Here is a 17,041-nt window from a genome sequence, read left to right on the forward strand (position 1 = left end):
GGTGTTGTTGCTGCGGCACTTGTAGTCACCCTGGATCTGGCGGCCCTCCATCTTGTTGAAGACGTCGCAAGAGGTGTCAATGTTGCCAGTGGACTGGGTGTCGAAGGCACCCTTGACGTCCTCGAGAGCGGGAAGGTCGACCCTGTATGATTGTTAGATTTGTCACGGTACTACAAGAAACCGTAAAACTTACTCAGTGAAGTTGCCACGGAGGAGAACGGCACCGCCAATCTGCTTAAGCTTGGGGAGACCGTCAATCTTCTGGAGAAGGGTGTTGTTCTGGATGGTCAGGCCACCACCAGTCTTGGCAAGGAGAGGCAGAGACAGGTTGGTGAGCTCGACGTTGTTGATGAAGGAGACATCACCATCGGTGGTCTGGGTCAAGTTGGGGGCGATGAACTCGGTGAAGGTGTTCTTGTCGAACTTGATGGAGCCGTTGACGACCTCGAGGGAGTCCATCTGGACCTTGGCGGCATCAGCAATGATGATTTCACCAGCCCAGATAAGGTTGGGGAGGGTGATGCCCAGATCGGGACCGTTGGAGTTGATCTCGATGGTCTTGGTGGCATTGGCCAGCTGGTTGCTGTAAGAAACAAGCTGGTTGTTGTTGTTGATGCGGAGGGAGTCGACAGATGCGACGTTCAGGCCGTCCAAGCTCTTCAGGAAGGTGTCGCTGATGAGAATGTCGTTAACCTTGGTGACACCGGCGGTACCGAACACCAGGGAGCCGAGGGCGGGCAGAGTAACCCAGTTGATAGATCCGACGGTGGCGAGCGAGGTGAAGCGCAGGTCGGAAAGGAGGGTCAGGCCCTGCATCTGGAAGGTGCCCTCAACGGAGGCAAGGGTGGAGGAGGTAAGGCCAACAAGCTGAGTGACGTTGGTAACGATCAGGTCGCCCTTGATGGTCTTGGGGCCGTTGATATCGATGTTACCGGTGATGTCCTCGGAGATCTTGACGGAACCGGTGAAGGTGGTGCAAGGAAGGGCGGTAGCCATGGCGGCATCGGTGACGGTAACGGTGGCCGATGAGCAGATGTTGGTGCTCTGGGCTGGACAAGGCGAATTGTGGTTAGAAAGCGTGCATCCTGAGAGAGGTCTTCGAACAGAACATACCAGAGGCAACACCAGCACCGACGGCCGCGAGGGCGGTGATGAGCTTGGAGTACATTGTGATTGATTTGGAGGCTGTGGATTTCGGTGTCAGTTTATCTGTTAAGAATCGATGGCTCGCGATGGTCGTTTGAACGGAAGGATAATCGAAGCGTTGATTAATTGGAGTCTACTCCAGGTCGGTAACTCTGAAGCGGTGTTCCAAAAAGCTCGACGTTGGTTGTAGGGGGAGAGAGAGGAAAGGGAGCGAAGGAAGTTGACGTCCACGGGTCAGAGGAATTGGTTGGATATGGGGCTCCGGTGTTTCTTGTGTGTTTCTGAAGGAACCTGCGAGCGACTCCTTTTTTCCCCAGATGTTGACGATGGGTAAGGCAATCGACGGTGGAGAGAAAGAGGTGTAGTAGGGCAGAAAGAGAGGCTGGTGGGACGAGATGGAATTGGGCAATGTGTTTTTGGGGCAGGAGGAAGTGAAGAGGAAGCAAGAAGGCATTCCAGGACGCGGCAAGCAATGGATGGCGACTTCCTGCCGAGCATTGGCAGCCGCTCTCCGCTCTTCCTTCGCCCGTGGCCTCCTTCCTCGTGCTGGGTCTTGTTTTCCGGATCGTTCCACGACAGTTACGTACCTTGAATCCACGTGTTATTTGTTCTTCTCTTTCTCGGTGATGTAGAAAAGGGAAGCTTTTTGTTGAAGGCAGGAGATCTGAGCCTTTTGTTGCGTACAGAGGAGTGAACGAGAGACGGGAATTGAATGTCAAAACGAACAGAAATGAAGCTGTCACGGAAAGGGAAGAGGAAGAAAATGATCTGGGGGAAGGGAGGGATGGAGGAGGACTGGACTTTGAGTGGTGCCGCTGGTTGGCGTGGACTGGCGCTATGAAGGGTAATAGAGGTATCCGTATCCGTAGTCAGGAAGAGAGGCAGACCCAGGATCCAGGAGGGTGTGGCTGGAAGGGGAAACACTCTTTTTTGGAGAAGGGGGTGTGTAGCAAAGTATCCCGCCGTTCTTCCACCCTTTTGTGTCGTGTGTGTGTATGGATAGGTACAACAACACAGAGGGAGGCAAGGAATGGCCCGAAAGAAGGGGGGTCAAGGCAATTATCACGCTGCTATTCGTGGTGCACACTGCGGGTACAAAGTAACCAAGACAGGGACCAGGGCCGGCGAGGGTGTGGTCAAGACTGGAACTGGGACCAAGAACTGACGGACCGGCGCCTCCAGCAGTCCAAGGTATCCGTAGTCTGTAGTGTACTGCGTAGACTGCAGCCCAGCTCGATGAGGGAGCAAGTGAGAGAGAGGGAGAATTGAGACTGAAGATGGTGGTGTAGTACTCTGTAGTCGAGCACTCATGCGGCACCACCATCGGCATCGTCACCATGGAAGGTTCGGTGTGGTAACACGTGTAGGTTTGTGAGTCTGTATCTGGTGAAGCTACCAAGTATCTGGTCTGCCGTATTAGTCTCTCAGGTTTGGTCAATGAGGCCGCTCTACTTCAAACTGGACTCAAGTCCTATAGGTATCTCAGCTGGCACGGCGCCGAGCTACTCAACTCAGTTGGGAACTTGGAACTCATCAATGTGCTACGGCGTAGACGGAATCCCCGTGAGCTGCCGCTATTGTGGATATGGTGTCGCGACTTGCAGGTCTTTTGCGTTTGACGCTGGCAGGTTGCAGACAGACACACTGGCATTGGCAGAGTCTGTGTTATACGTCTGTCTGATCATTTATCTGTCTGTTCAATCTGTCGTGGATGCAGCAGTCAGTGGGCTGCTTCTTTGGCAGGAATTCTGGGAGGATTTCCTCCAATATTCTGAGTAACAAAAGTCCGTGTTTTTTCTCGCCATCTACAGACACGCCTCCCGGCCCCCTTTTCCCGCCAGAGTTTATCTGCCGGTCCCGAAGCCTGAGCCTCCTTCCTCTCACAAGGTAGGTAAAATCTCTGGAGCCTCTGCATGGGGGATCTGCTATCAAGACTTTTCTTCCTTCCTTGACGCATCAGGATGGAGCAAATGGCCGTAGCAAATATTGAATGGCTTGTAATCTGGTTAGAGTGATGATGGAATCGCAATGGACACAAAAGCCGGCCGCCATGGCATCAAGTTTCTGCAAATAACCCTGCTTCCACCGGTCTGGCGAGATTTGAAGGTCTTGGTTTCTGGCTTAGCTCCGCCCATCGGGAACCACTTTGGAGCAATCCATCTCCCTCTTTGCACTAGTACAGGGGCAAGGGGCAGAGATGAAGAGTGGGTACCAATTGTACTGTTTAAGTGGATCTCTTCAGGAAAGGGGGGTGCTCCTTGCGAAGAAGATACGTACACGCACAACACACCCGACACAATTCTCTCCATCTTCCAGAGAGGCACGGCCATAGCGAATACCTAATCACCATACACAAACTCTCACACTTTGACACACCACACATACCTTATGCAGACACACAGCTTCCCGTCAGTCAGACACCTCAATTGACAACAGTCAGCGAAAACCTTACGTCTGTCTCCTCTGAAAAGGGCAATTCGACTGACTTGACTTGCGAGAGCTGACGTATCTGCTGATCTATAGGACGAACATGCACATGTGCAGTCAAAAGAATCAACAGACTCTCGCGCCTACACAGTCCCCCGAGCACAGAGGCGAGCACAGAGGCATTCCTCGTCCAATTCATTCGTGGTTCGATCCAATTTTCCATTCTCTCTGTCACGCCGCGACCGAAAATTCTGTCCAAAAGTCAATGCGCTAGGCCAGCCGATGCGAAACCTTCCACTTGTTGTGTGGTCTCTGGATCATTCTCGACACGAGCGCACACATTTTTGCAATACCGAGTGCCTAGGTTTGAATACCCATTACCTATGCAAATTGTTAGTTGGCAATGGCAGCACATCCACGCAAAAGCAACAAGCACGAGCAAAACAAACAACAACACACAGTAGTCATGAATGATCATCCACCTCGCCTCGTCTCGCCTCCCAGTTGCCTCCACAGATCATGTCTGTACCTTACATAAGTTGCTGCACTTGACCCTGCGCAGTAAGGTCAGGCCTCCCAAAATGGAGGTGGATGGACATGGGAATGGCCGACGGACTCTCCCACTCTCCAGTTATCCCGCACAAGGCCCTGCCAAGGTCAGACGCAAGAACCAGCCCCAGTATCCACTGACAAGACTCTGAGACTTTGCACCGCGGCTGCTGGAAAGCCTGAACCACCACGACTGCCTCTAGTCTCCCACTCGCAGACGATGCCTTGGCCAACAACATTCACCAGTGACCGCCCACCACCAGTCCACCACCAATCTACGGATACTGCTGCGTTGATAGCGCCTGAGGCCCAGTTGGCAGCGAGGCCCCAGCCGCAGCCGGGACTTCCTTTCTCTTGCAAAAGTGTCACAACTCAAGGACTCCCAATCCACAATTGGCCCTCCTTCCGCCACCAATCAACACCCACCGTCTTGAGCCAGGCTTCTTCTGGCAATCAATCTGCGGTCCGACCTTTTTTGTTCACACACCCACGACACCCAATCTGTATCGGTACCGATGGGTGCCGCCAACAACCCGCTGCCCAAAAGCTCCTGCTCGAATCAATGAGGCCTTGCTCAGCTGGCATCGAATCCCCATCGTTGATCGCCTCCATCCCAGAGAAAAACCATCGCAGATGGTGCCAAGTTTGTACCAGGTACATTGCCCAGCACGCCACTACCGGCCGCTGCGAACGAGAAAGAAAAAAAAACCGCATACTACATCTACCATCCATCCACAAAATGTTTCATCTTCCTGAGCGGCCTGTTGTTTTGATTTACAGATCCATCAATTCAGGACTGTTAGCACCACTAGGAACCGCTGCAGTCAATGACGCAGTTGCTCGGCCATCCGAATGATTGTGGGCACGGCCATGGCCTAGACTCGACAGAAACTGTGACGAGGGTCGGGAAGAAGCAAGTTTAAAGCATGTTAACAACTTCGGCTCAATCGTAGTGTACGGAGTACGGATGGCCACTCGCAGGCAGATATCAAATCATGCCTGGCTCGCGTGTCGCCCAGGCCTTCGTGCTTTGCATGGCGGCCTCGATCAGGACTGCAACCCACAGACAAGAAGTTGGCAGTGCAGATAGCGCGACGCGTCCAACAAGAGCTTGGCTGTGTCATTGGTCGCCGCCATTCGTCGACGGCTCAACACTGACGGCAGCAAAAGGCGGGCATACGGGGCCTTGCTGTGGTCCATCTGCAATCATCGGCTCTGTCAGTTAATCCTTTCTGCAGTGTTGCTGCAGCAGTACGGTGGTGGATGAGACGGAGGCGATACCCGGAACCAACCACGGCGATGTGACCCTCATCTTTCATGGGCCCTCACCACCATCAACAGCGACGGCACGACAGTTCAATGTCGTGTCGCGTCGCTAGCCATCTCGACATCTACTTACTCTGACGCTAAGACCCTTCCAAGAATGCGCCAGCACTGTTCTACGAAACCAGCGAGCCCGAACTTGCGAAAGGCGGCTGAGCGCTGACGACTATTTGCCTCCCGCCGGTCCATTCTCGCCTGGTTTATTCAGCGGCCCGCAACAGCACGCTTAGCTGCGACTGGTCGGAACTGCCTCCCAGGTGTGTTCTGCCACGATGCCGCACCAAGACAATGAGTCAAAGTCGTGTACAGGCGCTCAGGCACAAATCGATATACGAATACTCGATGGCATTCTTGCTGACCTTTCGCCCCAACCACCAGTGCCTGTCTCGCTCTCCTAAGATTTGCCATCTCTGTGCTCAATGCAGTCTGATGATCAGCCGATAGTTATCCACCAGAAATAGGAGGTCGGAATGGCAATACGGATACAAGCGATAAACGAAAGAACTAGCAACGCAGCAAGATTGCATCGCTGCTACGCACCATATTAACACATGCCAGTCTTCATTTTCGATATCTCTTCCTGCATCTTGTTCCCGGACGGCTTGCTCGCCCGTCCCATCCTACGCTAGTGGCACACCCGTCCCCCCCGGCTTGTCCGCGCTCATCCTAGCTTTACAATCTCTCAGGCTTGCAGGGGGTATACCCAAGACTTCCAGGTTTTCCAGTGGCTCTGCCAGCTGCTGTGGCTGCCGTTACTGAAAACCGCCAACGGCACGAACGGCGCTGGCCAAACAAAGTGCTTCCGAAGCACAAAGAGTGCAACGACCGATCTTCCATCGCGGCTGATTTATGTCACGGGTGGCTGTCTGCCGCACAACGGAAATCTGGGACAGACATCTGGACTCAGACAGCTGCTTGGTATTCCTCTGTATATCGCCTTTGGAATGTCACTCACAACTTCCAGCGTAAAGTCCCAGACTCTATCCGTAGAGTCTTGATTTCTGTCGTAGGGCTACGAGCACAAGCATCATGTGTTACTCTGCACTTTGTAACGCGGATAACACCTGATGCTCTTCAGCTGGTCGGGTTTTGGACTTTTAGTAACAACATGTTCATCCTGCGACAAGACTTCAAACATCGACATCCTTGGCTGACGCACGTTCAACCCCCATCTCACAGTTGCGATGGCCCAGACGGAGCATCAGCGTGGAGAAAGCTTTCCCGCTCCTGCCACGAACTGCTTTCGTTCTGCCTTAACACGGCTCGCGGCAGCTGCAAGCTGCCGTTGGCCTCCCGCCGGGTCTCGGTGTCGCTGTCGTTGTCGCAGGCTCGTCATTTGCGTGTAGCACTCGTGGCCGGTGCGTCCAGTCAACTCGCAACGCCTCGCAACTCCAAACGCAAATGGAGAGCTGCGCCGCTTTCCCTCTAAGGCTGAACGTCGGAACCGTTCACACGCCGTACTTTCGGGGGACAGGCAAAACCCTGAGAGTGCAAGTCTGATTCTGACCGCCGCACAAGGCTGGCTGGCCTGAAAGCTTGATTGATTTGGGGCATTGGGGTAATCCTAAAGGGTCTTGAATAGTTGACGGACGACATGGGTACGTTCGTCGTGATCTGTCCCGCTGCCCGCTTGTCCATTACTAAGAGATTGAAGATGATTTCGTTTTCACTGCCGAGAGCTTTCGTCGGGGAAGTTTGGCTACGTTTTCGTCTGGTTCTGGCCCTTCTGGGTGTACGGCAGAATCGATATCTCGTATCGCCGGGGATTTCGTATCCTTCCCTGACACCCCACATGCCTCATTGGTGATATCTGCAATTTCGCGATATTCGAGATGGAAACTCTGGATATCGCAAGAGTGGGCATGGCTTCCAAGAGAGAAAAGGCTATTTACTGTGTAGTACGTAACCCGACTACTACTCCAGTGTGCTTATATCAGTCTCCTCAACCCTCCACATATACCACATAAACACGCTACGATACGGCGCAAACGGGCTCGCCATCTCCGTCATATCTTTCTCCGACATGTACTTCCATTTCCCGCCGCCCTTGGCCTTGAGCTTGGCCACGTCTCGCCCGGCAAAGGCAGCCATGCCCCTCTGCACGCCCAGGTCACCCAGCGAAAACACGTCCATCCTCTTGAGCCCGAAGCACGCAAACATCTCAACCGACCACAGGCCTAGGCCTCGGACGGCGATGAGCTTGTCCCGCACCTCTTCGTAGGGGGCGTCCGCCAGCATTTGGGCGCTCAGCTCCCCTGACGCAAACTTCTCGGCCAGGCCTTTGATGTACTCGGCTTTCCGCTGCGAGAGGCCGGCGGTGCGGAGGTTCTCGATTGAGCGGGCAGCTACTCCTGACGGCTGGGGAAACTTGTTGGAGGAGGACCCGGACACAGTCGACTCAGCTGCTTCAATCTTAATTTCAGGTTCTTCGTCTGTTGTGAAGAGGGCGACGAATTTGTTCTTGATGGATCGTGCCGCGGCGCCCGAGACCTGTTGGGAGATGATGCCGCTGCAGAGACTCTCAAAGGGGTCGACTTTCTCGGCGAGGCCTTCGGGCGAGAAGACGCGGCAGTAGTTCTTCTCGATGAGGGGCTTCATGCGCTCATCGACCTCGATGAGATGGCGGCACGCTTCCTCGAGGATGTTGTCCGTGGTCGTTCGCTTCGCGCTCCCGCCTCCTGTTCCTTCTCCTCTTGCCGGAACACTGCCCGTCGGTGCCTTGGAAGGCGATGCCGCCTCGGCGGAACGAGACGCGATGATCCTCGACGTCTCGGGTGAGATGACGGGCGCGTTGGTGAGTTTCGGATCAGCGAGCCGGCTCACGGCCTTGGTCTTGGGCTTCTTCACGGTGCCGTTGACGCGTTCGGCGATGAGGCCGACGGCGCTCGGGGTGGGTGTGATTGGCGGAGGCGGAGCGGGTGTCACGGGGCCGGTCTTGGAGACCCGTTTTCTCGGCGGTGTGACCGGGTCCGAGGACGGAGCTGGATCTGTTAGCGCGGGTTCTGCCGGGGCCTTTCTCTTCCGGCCTTTTGGCGCCGGGGAGGCCACCGGAGGCGTTGCGATTCTGGGAGGTGGCGGAATTTTGATGTCCGTTTTGGCGCTCAGTCGAGCTGATCGGCGGGACGTCATTGTTCGTGATGTAGTTTCTGGTGACGACCTTGACGATGACGAGTGATTTCGTAGGCTTCCAGATGATTTTTGAGTGACTTGAGCTGTTGTGCGGTCGCTGTGTGTGAAGGGAGAGTCGTTCAAGGTGAATATCAAGTGATGCCGTGGACGTACAAACCCCCGTGCAGCAGAAAAGGAGCACACAGAATGGAGGATGAAACGAATCCTCATTCGGACGCCATTGGCTTTCAAAAGGGTACTTGTCAAGATTTTCTGTCGAGGAAGAGCTGAAATCTGGGTATGGAATATGTTGTTCACTTGGTTGTAGTAGCAGCACGATGCATTTGAATCTGTAGCAATGTCGTTGGCATTCACGGCAGCAACGAGGTTCGCCAGTAAATTGAGGCTCCGGAGCCGCCACTCGGCTGGCACTGCTTAGTGCTTTGTCATCTTCAGTTTGGGGGCGCACGGGGAGGACGATGAAGTGCTTCACTGCTTTTGGGAAAGAGAGCTTCCCGCTTGGATCGACGCGCGCCTGCCTTTTGGAGAGAGCAGCTTACTCAGCCGAGGCCTGGTTTATCCTGTACACAGTACTGTATTGCCATGGTCGGATGAACCAACTTGGTCAAGGTGAGATCCTGCGACAGAGCACAGTCCCGTGAAGATGCAGGCAACCTGTGCCTGACGTTAATCGGATTGAATGATGCCCGTCCGATATTCCAGTGGCAACGTATATTGCCCTGTTGGCTGTGCAAACACGGGAATAACTTGACGACCCGTGCTATGATGTGGTAACGTTTTTCACAGCCGTAGTCACATTCGTTGTATACGAGTTGTAGTGTGGGCTGGTTTTGCTGCTTTATATCGTGCGGTCGACGGTCATCGAGGGCCATTTTACGGGTATACGAAATCGAATGCGAAACCCCCGCTGGCTTCAAGCCCCTCACCTTTGACGAGGATATGTGGATGACTGACAATCAGTCACCATGCTGTCTGATATGTGGTCAAAAGTAGCCCAGGTTCCTTGCTTGAACACCGGATGGAGAGCTCCCACAAAATGAACGTTGGCATGTTGCTATATTTAAGGGTGACAGATCACCGTTGAAAAGATGATTCGATAGTGCTATGTGCATAATTGGGCCATTGCCTCCGGGAGTTGTGGACAGCATGCGGTGCACGCGACCAACAGCCTGACCAGGCGGGCGGGGAGTAGGAGTGATCAGCAAGGCAGTATTCGAAGAACAACATCTTTGCATCCATTGGATTCCCCTGCCTCCTGTAAGCGCACTGTAAGCCGGATCAGGAGTTGACAAGTTGCACACGCAACGGCGGAACTGTGGGGGGACAGGATCCATCGTCTATGCCCGTGATGATGCCGGATGACGACGACTGTTGCTCCATCTGATCCATGGCCGGCACGCGGCCTGGACCTTTGGAAGACCGGAGGGGAAAAGCATTGTCCCTTCCGCTGCCCGTGAGGAGACAATCACGGAGCGGAACAGACGAAAAGAGAGGGGGAAAGAGGGACGCTGGAGACAAAATCTCGAAAGTTTGCTGTGCATTGGCAGTCGGAGAGTTGGACAGCTGGAAGTGTCTCCATTTTTCTGTCTTCCGGGTGTGACAATCGCGTGCGTGCGTGAGTGGGATAGTGGATGTGGCGGGTTGGAGATTGACCGCGATCCCTGCCTCTTTCCCCCCTCTGTCAAGCCTCCATCCATCACTCGATTCTCGCCGTCTTCCCGTGCCATGCTTTTTCTAAGACTTTCCAAGGGGGTAGGGGGCTGTCTGGAATGGCCTAGCTTGTTGTTTTGACGAAGACTTATCTTGGGCCGACTCGTCTCTGCTTCTCGCGAATCCTGGCACACAGTAGTACAGCTGCACGAAGAGCTTGAACTTTCTTGGTGCGGGTGATAGGAATTGAGCATGCCATGTGAGTGTGTGCGTGCGGCGTGCCACGGTCAATAATAACGGTTGGACGAATCGAGATGCGGATGGTGGTTCTAGCCCAGGCATTCGCACAGGCCAGCATCGGGGAGTCGCTACCTGCGTTGGTATGTGGTGCCGTAACATCGGATATTGGGCAAAGCAGGGGTGGAGCTGCGTGCCATCGGGGCCATCTATCAGTAAAAAAACATCAGAAACTGAGGAACTGAAGTATTGAACGACGGGGGAGAGAGCCGTGAACCATCGTCCATCGAGCCTAGGGTACGTAGCGTACGTAGCGCCGTTGAAGTAACAAAGTGACAGCAGTCGAACAGTCGAAGTAGTTCATTGTCAGGCTTCTGGGCTGGTTCGAGGACGTCTAGCTTCTTTGGCCTGGGGAGGCGAGCGAGTCCTTGACATCGGGTACTTTCTGTATCCAGACGGGTTAGCGATTCTGCAGCCTCCCATATGCACCAAAAACGCCGGGGCGAAGATGGTGATTTCTCTCCTGTGTAAGGACACTACACTGTCAGTGTTAGGTGTTCCGTGCTTGGGGACGCGGCCGGGCACCCTGGAGAACACTGGGGTAGGCCTGCAAGTTTTTCTGCTCTCCGAGAGATAACCTGTCCCTTGGCGAGCGGTTGTGTCATTCAGCTGATTTCCCGCTGGCTACTCAGGCTTCCGCTCCTTCATGCTGAAGTCTAAAGTCTGAATTCGATGGCAGGCCACAAGCCGCAAGTATCCAGGATTGTGATTTAACTTGCTGACAGATGGATAGTAGAAAGGGGGCGCGTGCTTCCCACGAAGCCCCCGTGTGTTGATCCTGGGAAGATGAGCGGGGAGACACGTTGTGGAATTGAATTGCAGTTATGAGGTCCTCAGAAATGGACGGGAGAATAGTATCCGTAGGACAAGGAGAGAGAGAGAGAGACAGAGAGGCCAGAGAAAAGGGCAAAGTACCTTCAGGTTGCGGCACAGTGTCTCCTGAGTCCAGAAGCGCTTGGCAGCTCCGGCAATCTCGCGTGCTGAGGGCTGCCGATACAAAACGGTACCTCTGCTAACCTGATTAAACTTTTTGAGGCTTTGCCATTGGCTCATTCTTCGTATTCTGCTGCTGTCGAGCCGCGGGTTGCAGCTGCTTTTGCACCTGTTCCAAGGTCAGCCAAAGTACCTACCTCAATGGGCAGGCAGACAAGTTTTACCTTATAGAACAGTCATGATGCGCGTGCTAAGGTAAGGGTTCAGTAGGCAAAGTTGGCGAGTTCCGTGGCTCAGGCCAATCTGTTCTCTCCTCTCTGTCTTTCTCTCGCGTCTGCCACCGACTGAGGCAATAAGCTGTGGTCTGTACGCTCGAATTCGGAGAGTATGGTGGTGTGGTGCAGAGTAATAAGGTCAGAGGTGGTGAGGTACTTGGTGTAATCTCCAAGTTGGGTGTGCCTGCCCTCCATCTCCCGCGTACTTGCATGTACCCTGCCTCCCACCAACCCAAGCCTGCCTGCGCCTGCCTTGCCTCGACGTGCCTTAGCCTATACCATCCAAGCCTGCCACACCAGTCGCTCTTCCTCCCGGTCGACCCTGTTTTTTTCGGGGCCCTTTCAGCATTGGCGTGGCTCCTTTCTCAATTCCTTCCCTTCCTGCTGGGCTTACCCGAACGTCCCTCAATCTTGGTCTTCTTGCCCTCGACAAAACTTCTGGCCGAATTCATCTCGCATTCCCTTTGAGGACTTCAACAAGGTTGGAAGAGCACCAAAGTACACCTTTGCACACCCGCCTTGAGAACGCGAACTGCATCGCACCGCACACCACCTTATCCTTCTACGGGATCCCTGATACTGAGTCGTCCTTCTACCTATCTCTGGACCTCTCAACCCTTATCAACTCAATCGACGACCTTTTGGCTTTCGTCAGCCTTGGCCCACCCCCTTCTGGAGAGTGTGTGCTGCAACCACTGCTGTCTATCAGACGGTACGAAACTGCCTAATCAGTTTACCTCCTGCTTCCGTCTACCTCAGCAATTTGATTGTCGACTCGGACTTGTCTTGGGGAGGTTTGTGCTACTTCATCTTTTGTTTGCGCGACATCACCGACCGACGGCCGCCCTTAAGCGATACTTGCAGCTCCAACCTGGCGCAACGACAGCGACGATAAGTCAACAGCTACGACCTCTAGAGGACGCCCTCACGTCTACAATTCTGCGACTGTGGACACTCGCCGTGCCGGGGTACCCATCGGTCATTTTCTTCTTTCTATAAAGACGTGTTTTTCGGGTGGTGTCAAAGACCACCCTTTCATTCTCAGGAGCCATGCTTCTTCCCAAAGGCGGAATCAACTGGAAGTCTGCCCAGGCAAGACTACCTCCCACTAGAGCAGTATGGTCTTTCTTGACTAGGACGCGCTTCCTTCTCCTTGTTGCTCTGACCGGCACCATTCTGCTACTCTGGCGCGGTATTCGCTCGTCAGCTTCGGAAATGCAGAGGTAAGTTCTCCCCCACGTAGCGATTCTCCCTCCTCAGGGGGTGCGATATTTTCCGGCGATGCGCCGCGAAAACAATAGCTTGCTAACTTGCGACTTTGTGCAGCTTCTACTGCTGGGGCCCCGCGAAACCCCCCATGGAGATGTCGCTCAATGAGCAAGCTTCGTGGGCCGGCCACCTTCAGACCCCCGTCATCTTCAACCACCACGAGCCCCTGGAGATCAACCATACCTCTATCATCCACGTCGACCTCAACCCTATCAAGTCCACGCGCAAGGCCGTTACCAACGAGGAGCGCGTTCTGATTCTCACACCTCTCAAGGATGCTGCTCCGTACCTGTCAAAGTACTTTGAGCTGATTGCCGAGCTGACGTACCCTCACCACTTGATCGATCTCGCCTTCCTTGTCGGTGACTCCAAGGACGATACCCTCGCCGTTCTTGCTTCCGAGCTGGACCGCATCCAGCGCCGTCCCGACAAGATCCCCTTCAACAGCGCCATGGTTGTCGAGAAGGACTTTGGTTTCGAGCTTAGCCAGAGCGTTGAGGAACGCCACTCGTTCAAGGCCCAGGGTCCCCGACGAAAGGCCATGGGCAAGGCTCGCAACTACCTCCTTTCTGCTGCCATGAAGCCCGAGCACTCTTGGGTCTACTGGCGTGACGTGGACATCGTCGACAGCCCCAAGAAGATTCTGGAAGATTTCATTGCCCACGATACCGACATCCTCGTGCCGAGTAAGTATATATTCTGCATGGGCATCACATGAAAAATGCTGACGATATGGAAGACATTTGGTTCCACCGCTACCGCGATGGCCGTGACATCGAAGGTCGCTTTGACTACAACTCTTGGGTTGAGTCTGACAAGGGCCGTAGACTGTCAGCCAGCTTGGACAAGGACGTCGTCCTCGCCGAAGGTAAGGGACGCTGCTTCTAGTACCCATTAGCGGATGCTAATCACAAGCGAGTAGGTTACAAGGAGTACGATACTGGACGCAGATACATGGCCAAGGAGGGCGACTGGCGCAACAATAAGGATGATGAGCTCGACCTCGATGGTATTGGTGGTGTCAACATTCTCGTAAAGGGAGATGTCCACAGATCAGGTTTGTTCACCTTGTGCCTGACAACCCGAGCTTTTTCTAATCCTTGCAGGAATCAACTTCCCGTGTTACGCCTTCGAAAACCAGGCCGAGACAGAGGGCTTTGCCAAGATGGCCAAGCGCGCTGGTTACCGTGTCGTCGGTCTGCCCAACTACGTCGTATGGCACATTGACACTGAGGAGAAGCCCGGAAACGCATGATCCCATCAAGGATGCGTTTTTAGCCTAATTCCTTTCGATTGTACGACGATTTTTTCCGACTTGGTCCGCGGAATGCGGCTGGCGGAGCACAGCACTGTATGACCACGTAACGATACACACACATGGTACTTGGGAGCGTTTCACGAGGAGGCATTTCCGGATACTGGTCCCAAGCTTCTTGGCCCACGAATGATGGGTGGGAGGCCAAAGTGTTGGTAAATGCCTCGGCTGCTCTGGTAACCACGAGTTCGACTTTGCGCCACATATATATCCGACGACAACCTGACCTTTCTTTGGCTCGACGTCGACTACTTGAATGAGCTGGCCATGAGACGCAAGACGGACGAAAAGAAGAGGGATGCTCTTTTGGCGACTCATACCACATGAAAGGATGCCTCGCTGTAATAATAGACTTGGTTACATCACCCGTTAGCATAGGAGGGGGAAAGGTAACGCCCAACATAGGAAGGGGAGCCCCTATTCGGCCTCTGACTTTGGGAAGTGGTGACGCAAGCAGCTCTTTATGGAGAGAAGAATTGCTTGGTGAAGTTTCCTCTCGACGAATGAGTGTGATATCTAGGGTATGAGGAAACTCTGGAGTTCAAAGAGGCGTAATTTATACATTTTGATTTGTCCTGAAACCACTCTCTATTATCTGCCATGCTGTAAGACGTGTTGACCTCGTTGCCTTGGTCTATGGTCTGACGGCGGCTGGGCAGAGCCATAGACTGAGTCTAGTTGGCTGTATATCATTCAGAACCTTGTTCGACACAGGGCTGCGGTCGGCCTAGCCTCTACGTCTATACAGGCAGTGGAAACTATGCTGCTGTCTCTCAGCTTATCTCACTCTCACTCTCAGATCAGCGTGTCGTGCCATGGCTTAGAGTAAGCAGAAGTACTCGTTAAGCCAAGGCGTTGACTGATGCGTGAGAAGTCTCGCGATAGCCGTCATCCCTTCTTACTTCTCGTGTTACTAGGGGTGGGGGGTTGTCTTGCTTTGTGGCCGGGAAGACACTTTTCATAATGTCATTATTCTTTCCTAAAAGCAATCCGGGGTTTTCCAGTCTGACGGAGCAATCTACGAATCAAATCCGAATAAAATATAGCGGTCAACTGTAGTAGCCCTTCACTTGGACCTTGCTTTCCATGAACGAGGTTCCTCCTTCCTTTTGAGACCGTTATCTTGGTGACGTACCTACCTTGCCTTACCTTTCATTAGGCATCCAAGGTTATATATAACACCCCAACGTCGTTCCTGTCACCAGCAGAACAGCGTCCGTCTAGGTCGGCGGGTCAGGTCAAGCTGTGTGCGAGGTGGTCAAGTGGTTAACAAAACAAATACGTCAATGAAATCAGAGTTTCCGGGTTGACTGAGGGGCGCGCTGTTCGCGTCCAGGCAGGAGCGTGAAGTATAAAGGTTAGTGTTTTCCCTCTTTTTTTTTTTTTTTTTTTGAAGTCGTCTTGCTTCCTATTCAATAGGGGAATTTCGTGCGGTTTCTCTGTCTGGTTTGAAGGGAGTCTCGAGATGTTTTGTGTATACAGTTTATTGTAGTTGGGAACACGCGGAAAGCTGTGGTTACTCGCTCGAAAGCTATTGTAGTCAGCTCCATGGTCTTGATTATGTTCTCATGTCCGACGATGTCTTCATGTCTTCTCAGTTACAGCTTTGCTGCTGGTGTCTGACTTTTGCTGTTGTCTTTGAATGATGTTCTACTATCATTGAAATTCAGCGGCAGCAGAGCTGGAGTCATCTGAAGAAGGGGCGTTGTAAACTGGCAGCGTAGCAACATGCTCAGTTTCTGCTCTTTTGAAGCTCTTCGACAGCCTTGGAGTGCCCATGCCATCTTTGATATCTAGTTTGTGAGGGTCTGCGTGACAAGTGAAGGATGTTAGGTCCAGGACAGGTCTTCAAGGAATAAGGTGTCACCACACGAGCAATGAATGGCAAGTTACGAAATCTCGCTTTGATTATTCCAGAGGTTGGGTTAGGATGATGTAGAGTTTTGTTGAGCACATTGGGAGTAACCTTGGCATTCTGAGAAATATCTCTCGAATATCTAGCACCGACAGAACCACAAATCTGCTCTAAGTGAGCAAGAGGGGGAGGGATTATAGATTTCCTTTTCTTCCATGCGGCCTTACTGGGCATGAGCAGGAAGAGTCACACAGCAGCCTATCTCTCAAGACGATTTCTCGTATCATAGGAGGGAATTTTAAGGACTGCAGCTCGCGGGCGATTTGAAATCAAGCTTCATTCATCCGCCTCACAGGTGTATTTGTATCTGTTTGTGATCACCCTTATTATTAAGTGCTCGCGGGAAATACAGCTTGGTGCTACATCTGACGTACCAAGTTTTCAAATGGAGAATTGAATACTTGATGGAAGGCCGTTACGTAGCCAAGAAGCCCACCATAATTGCACTTCAGTTCGTCAACAACCACACTGGCGGGCAGTGATACACTATCTCCTTACGACGGTAGTCTTTACCTGTAGGTCGCCAGCGCAATTTAGAATTAAAATTTTCTCACTACATGATCAATATGAGCTCACTTATCCAAGTGGTAGTCCCCGAGTTCCAATTATCTAATTGGGTAGGTGCTGTTGTGATGTTGATTCCGATTGTTAACCAAGTCCCAGCAGCCTCATTGATAGTATCGCACTGTTAATTGGATCACGCAGATAATGGATGCGATAAGGTAATTGCGATCAATTGACATGAAGAAGGATGCAATCAATATCGCCTATTACAATTGAGATGCGAATGCTCAGGTAGCGAAAGGTTTGAGG

At 52.9% G+C, this 17,041-nt stretch overlaps 5 protein-coding genes across 5 annotated transcripts; 2 read left to right on the forward strand and 3 right to left on the reverse strand.

The window, feature by feature from the left end:
- Positions 1–1,168, reverse strand: BDZ83DRAFT_561831 (uncharacterized protein; the record flags this gene model as incomplete). Its single annotated transcript, XM_060503569.1, has 3 exons — positions 1–142; positions 194–1,049; positions 1,114–1,168. Coding segments are annotated over 3 exons (1,053 nt in total), but the record flags the coding sequence as incomplete, so codon positions are not given.
- Positions 1,169–3,625: 2,457 nt separating this feature from the next.
- BDZ83DRAFT_632189 (uncharacterized protein) lies at positions 3,626–4,100 on the reverse strand. Its single transcript, XM_060508952.1, has one exon. It carries the CDS (start codon positions 4,049–4,051, stop codon positions 3,836–3,838), a length of 216 nt encoding a protein of 71 aa, XP_060361393.1. The 5' UTR covers positions 4,052–4,100; the 3' UTR covers positions 3,626–3,835.
- A 174-nt stretch (positions 4,101–4,274) lies between these two features.
- BDZ83DRAFT_463241 (uncharacterized protein) lies at positions 4,275–5,015 on the forward strand. Its single transcript, XM_060503247.1, has one exon. It carries the CDS (start codon positions 4,343–4,345, stop codon positions 4,976–4,978), a length of 636 nt encoding a protein of 211 aa, XP_060361394.1. The 5' UTR covers positions 4,275–4,342; the 3' UTR covers positions 4,979–5,015.
- A 2,344-nt stretch (positions 5,016–7,359) lies between these two features.
- Positions 7,360–8,574, reverse strand: BDZ83DRAFT_654817 (DNA glycosylase; the record flags this gene model as incomplete). The annotated part of the gene is made up of 1 exon (XM_060510754.1): positions 7,360–8,574. One exon carries the CDS (start codon positions 8,572–8,574, stop codon positions 7,360–7,362), a length of 1,215 nt encoding a protein of 404 aa, XP_060361395.1.
- A 4,205-nt stretch (positions 8,575–12,779) lies between these two features.
- On the forward strand, positions 12,780–14,253 carry BDZ83DRAFT_722156 (Anp1-domain-containing protein; the record flags this gene model as incomplete). Its single annotated transcript, XM_060512444.1, has 5 exons — positions 12,780–12,952; positions 13,056–13,684; positions 13,738–13,866; positions 13,921–14,055; positions 14,105–14,253. 5 exons carry the CDS (start codon positions 12,780–12,782, stop codon positions 14,251–14,253), a joined length of 1,215 nt encoding a protein of 404 aa, XP_060361396.1.
- Between the last annotated feature and the right edge of the window lie 2,788 nt (positions 14,254–17,041).

This window comes from Colletotrichum acutatum, assembly GCF_030867785.1.
Source record: "Colletotrichum acutatum strain CBS 112980 chromosome Unknown BDZ83scaffold_97, whole genome shotgun sequence".
Taxonomy (NCBI): Eukaryota; Fungi; Ascomycota; class Sordariomycetes; order Glomerellales; family Glomerellaceae; genus Colletotrichum; species Colletotrichum acutatum.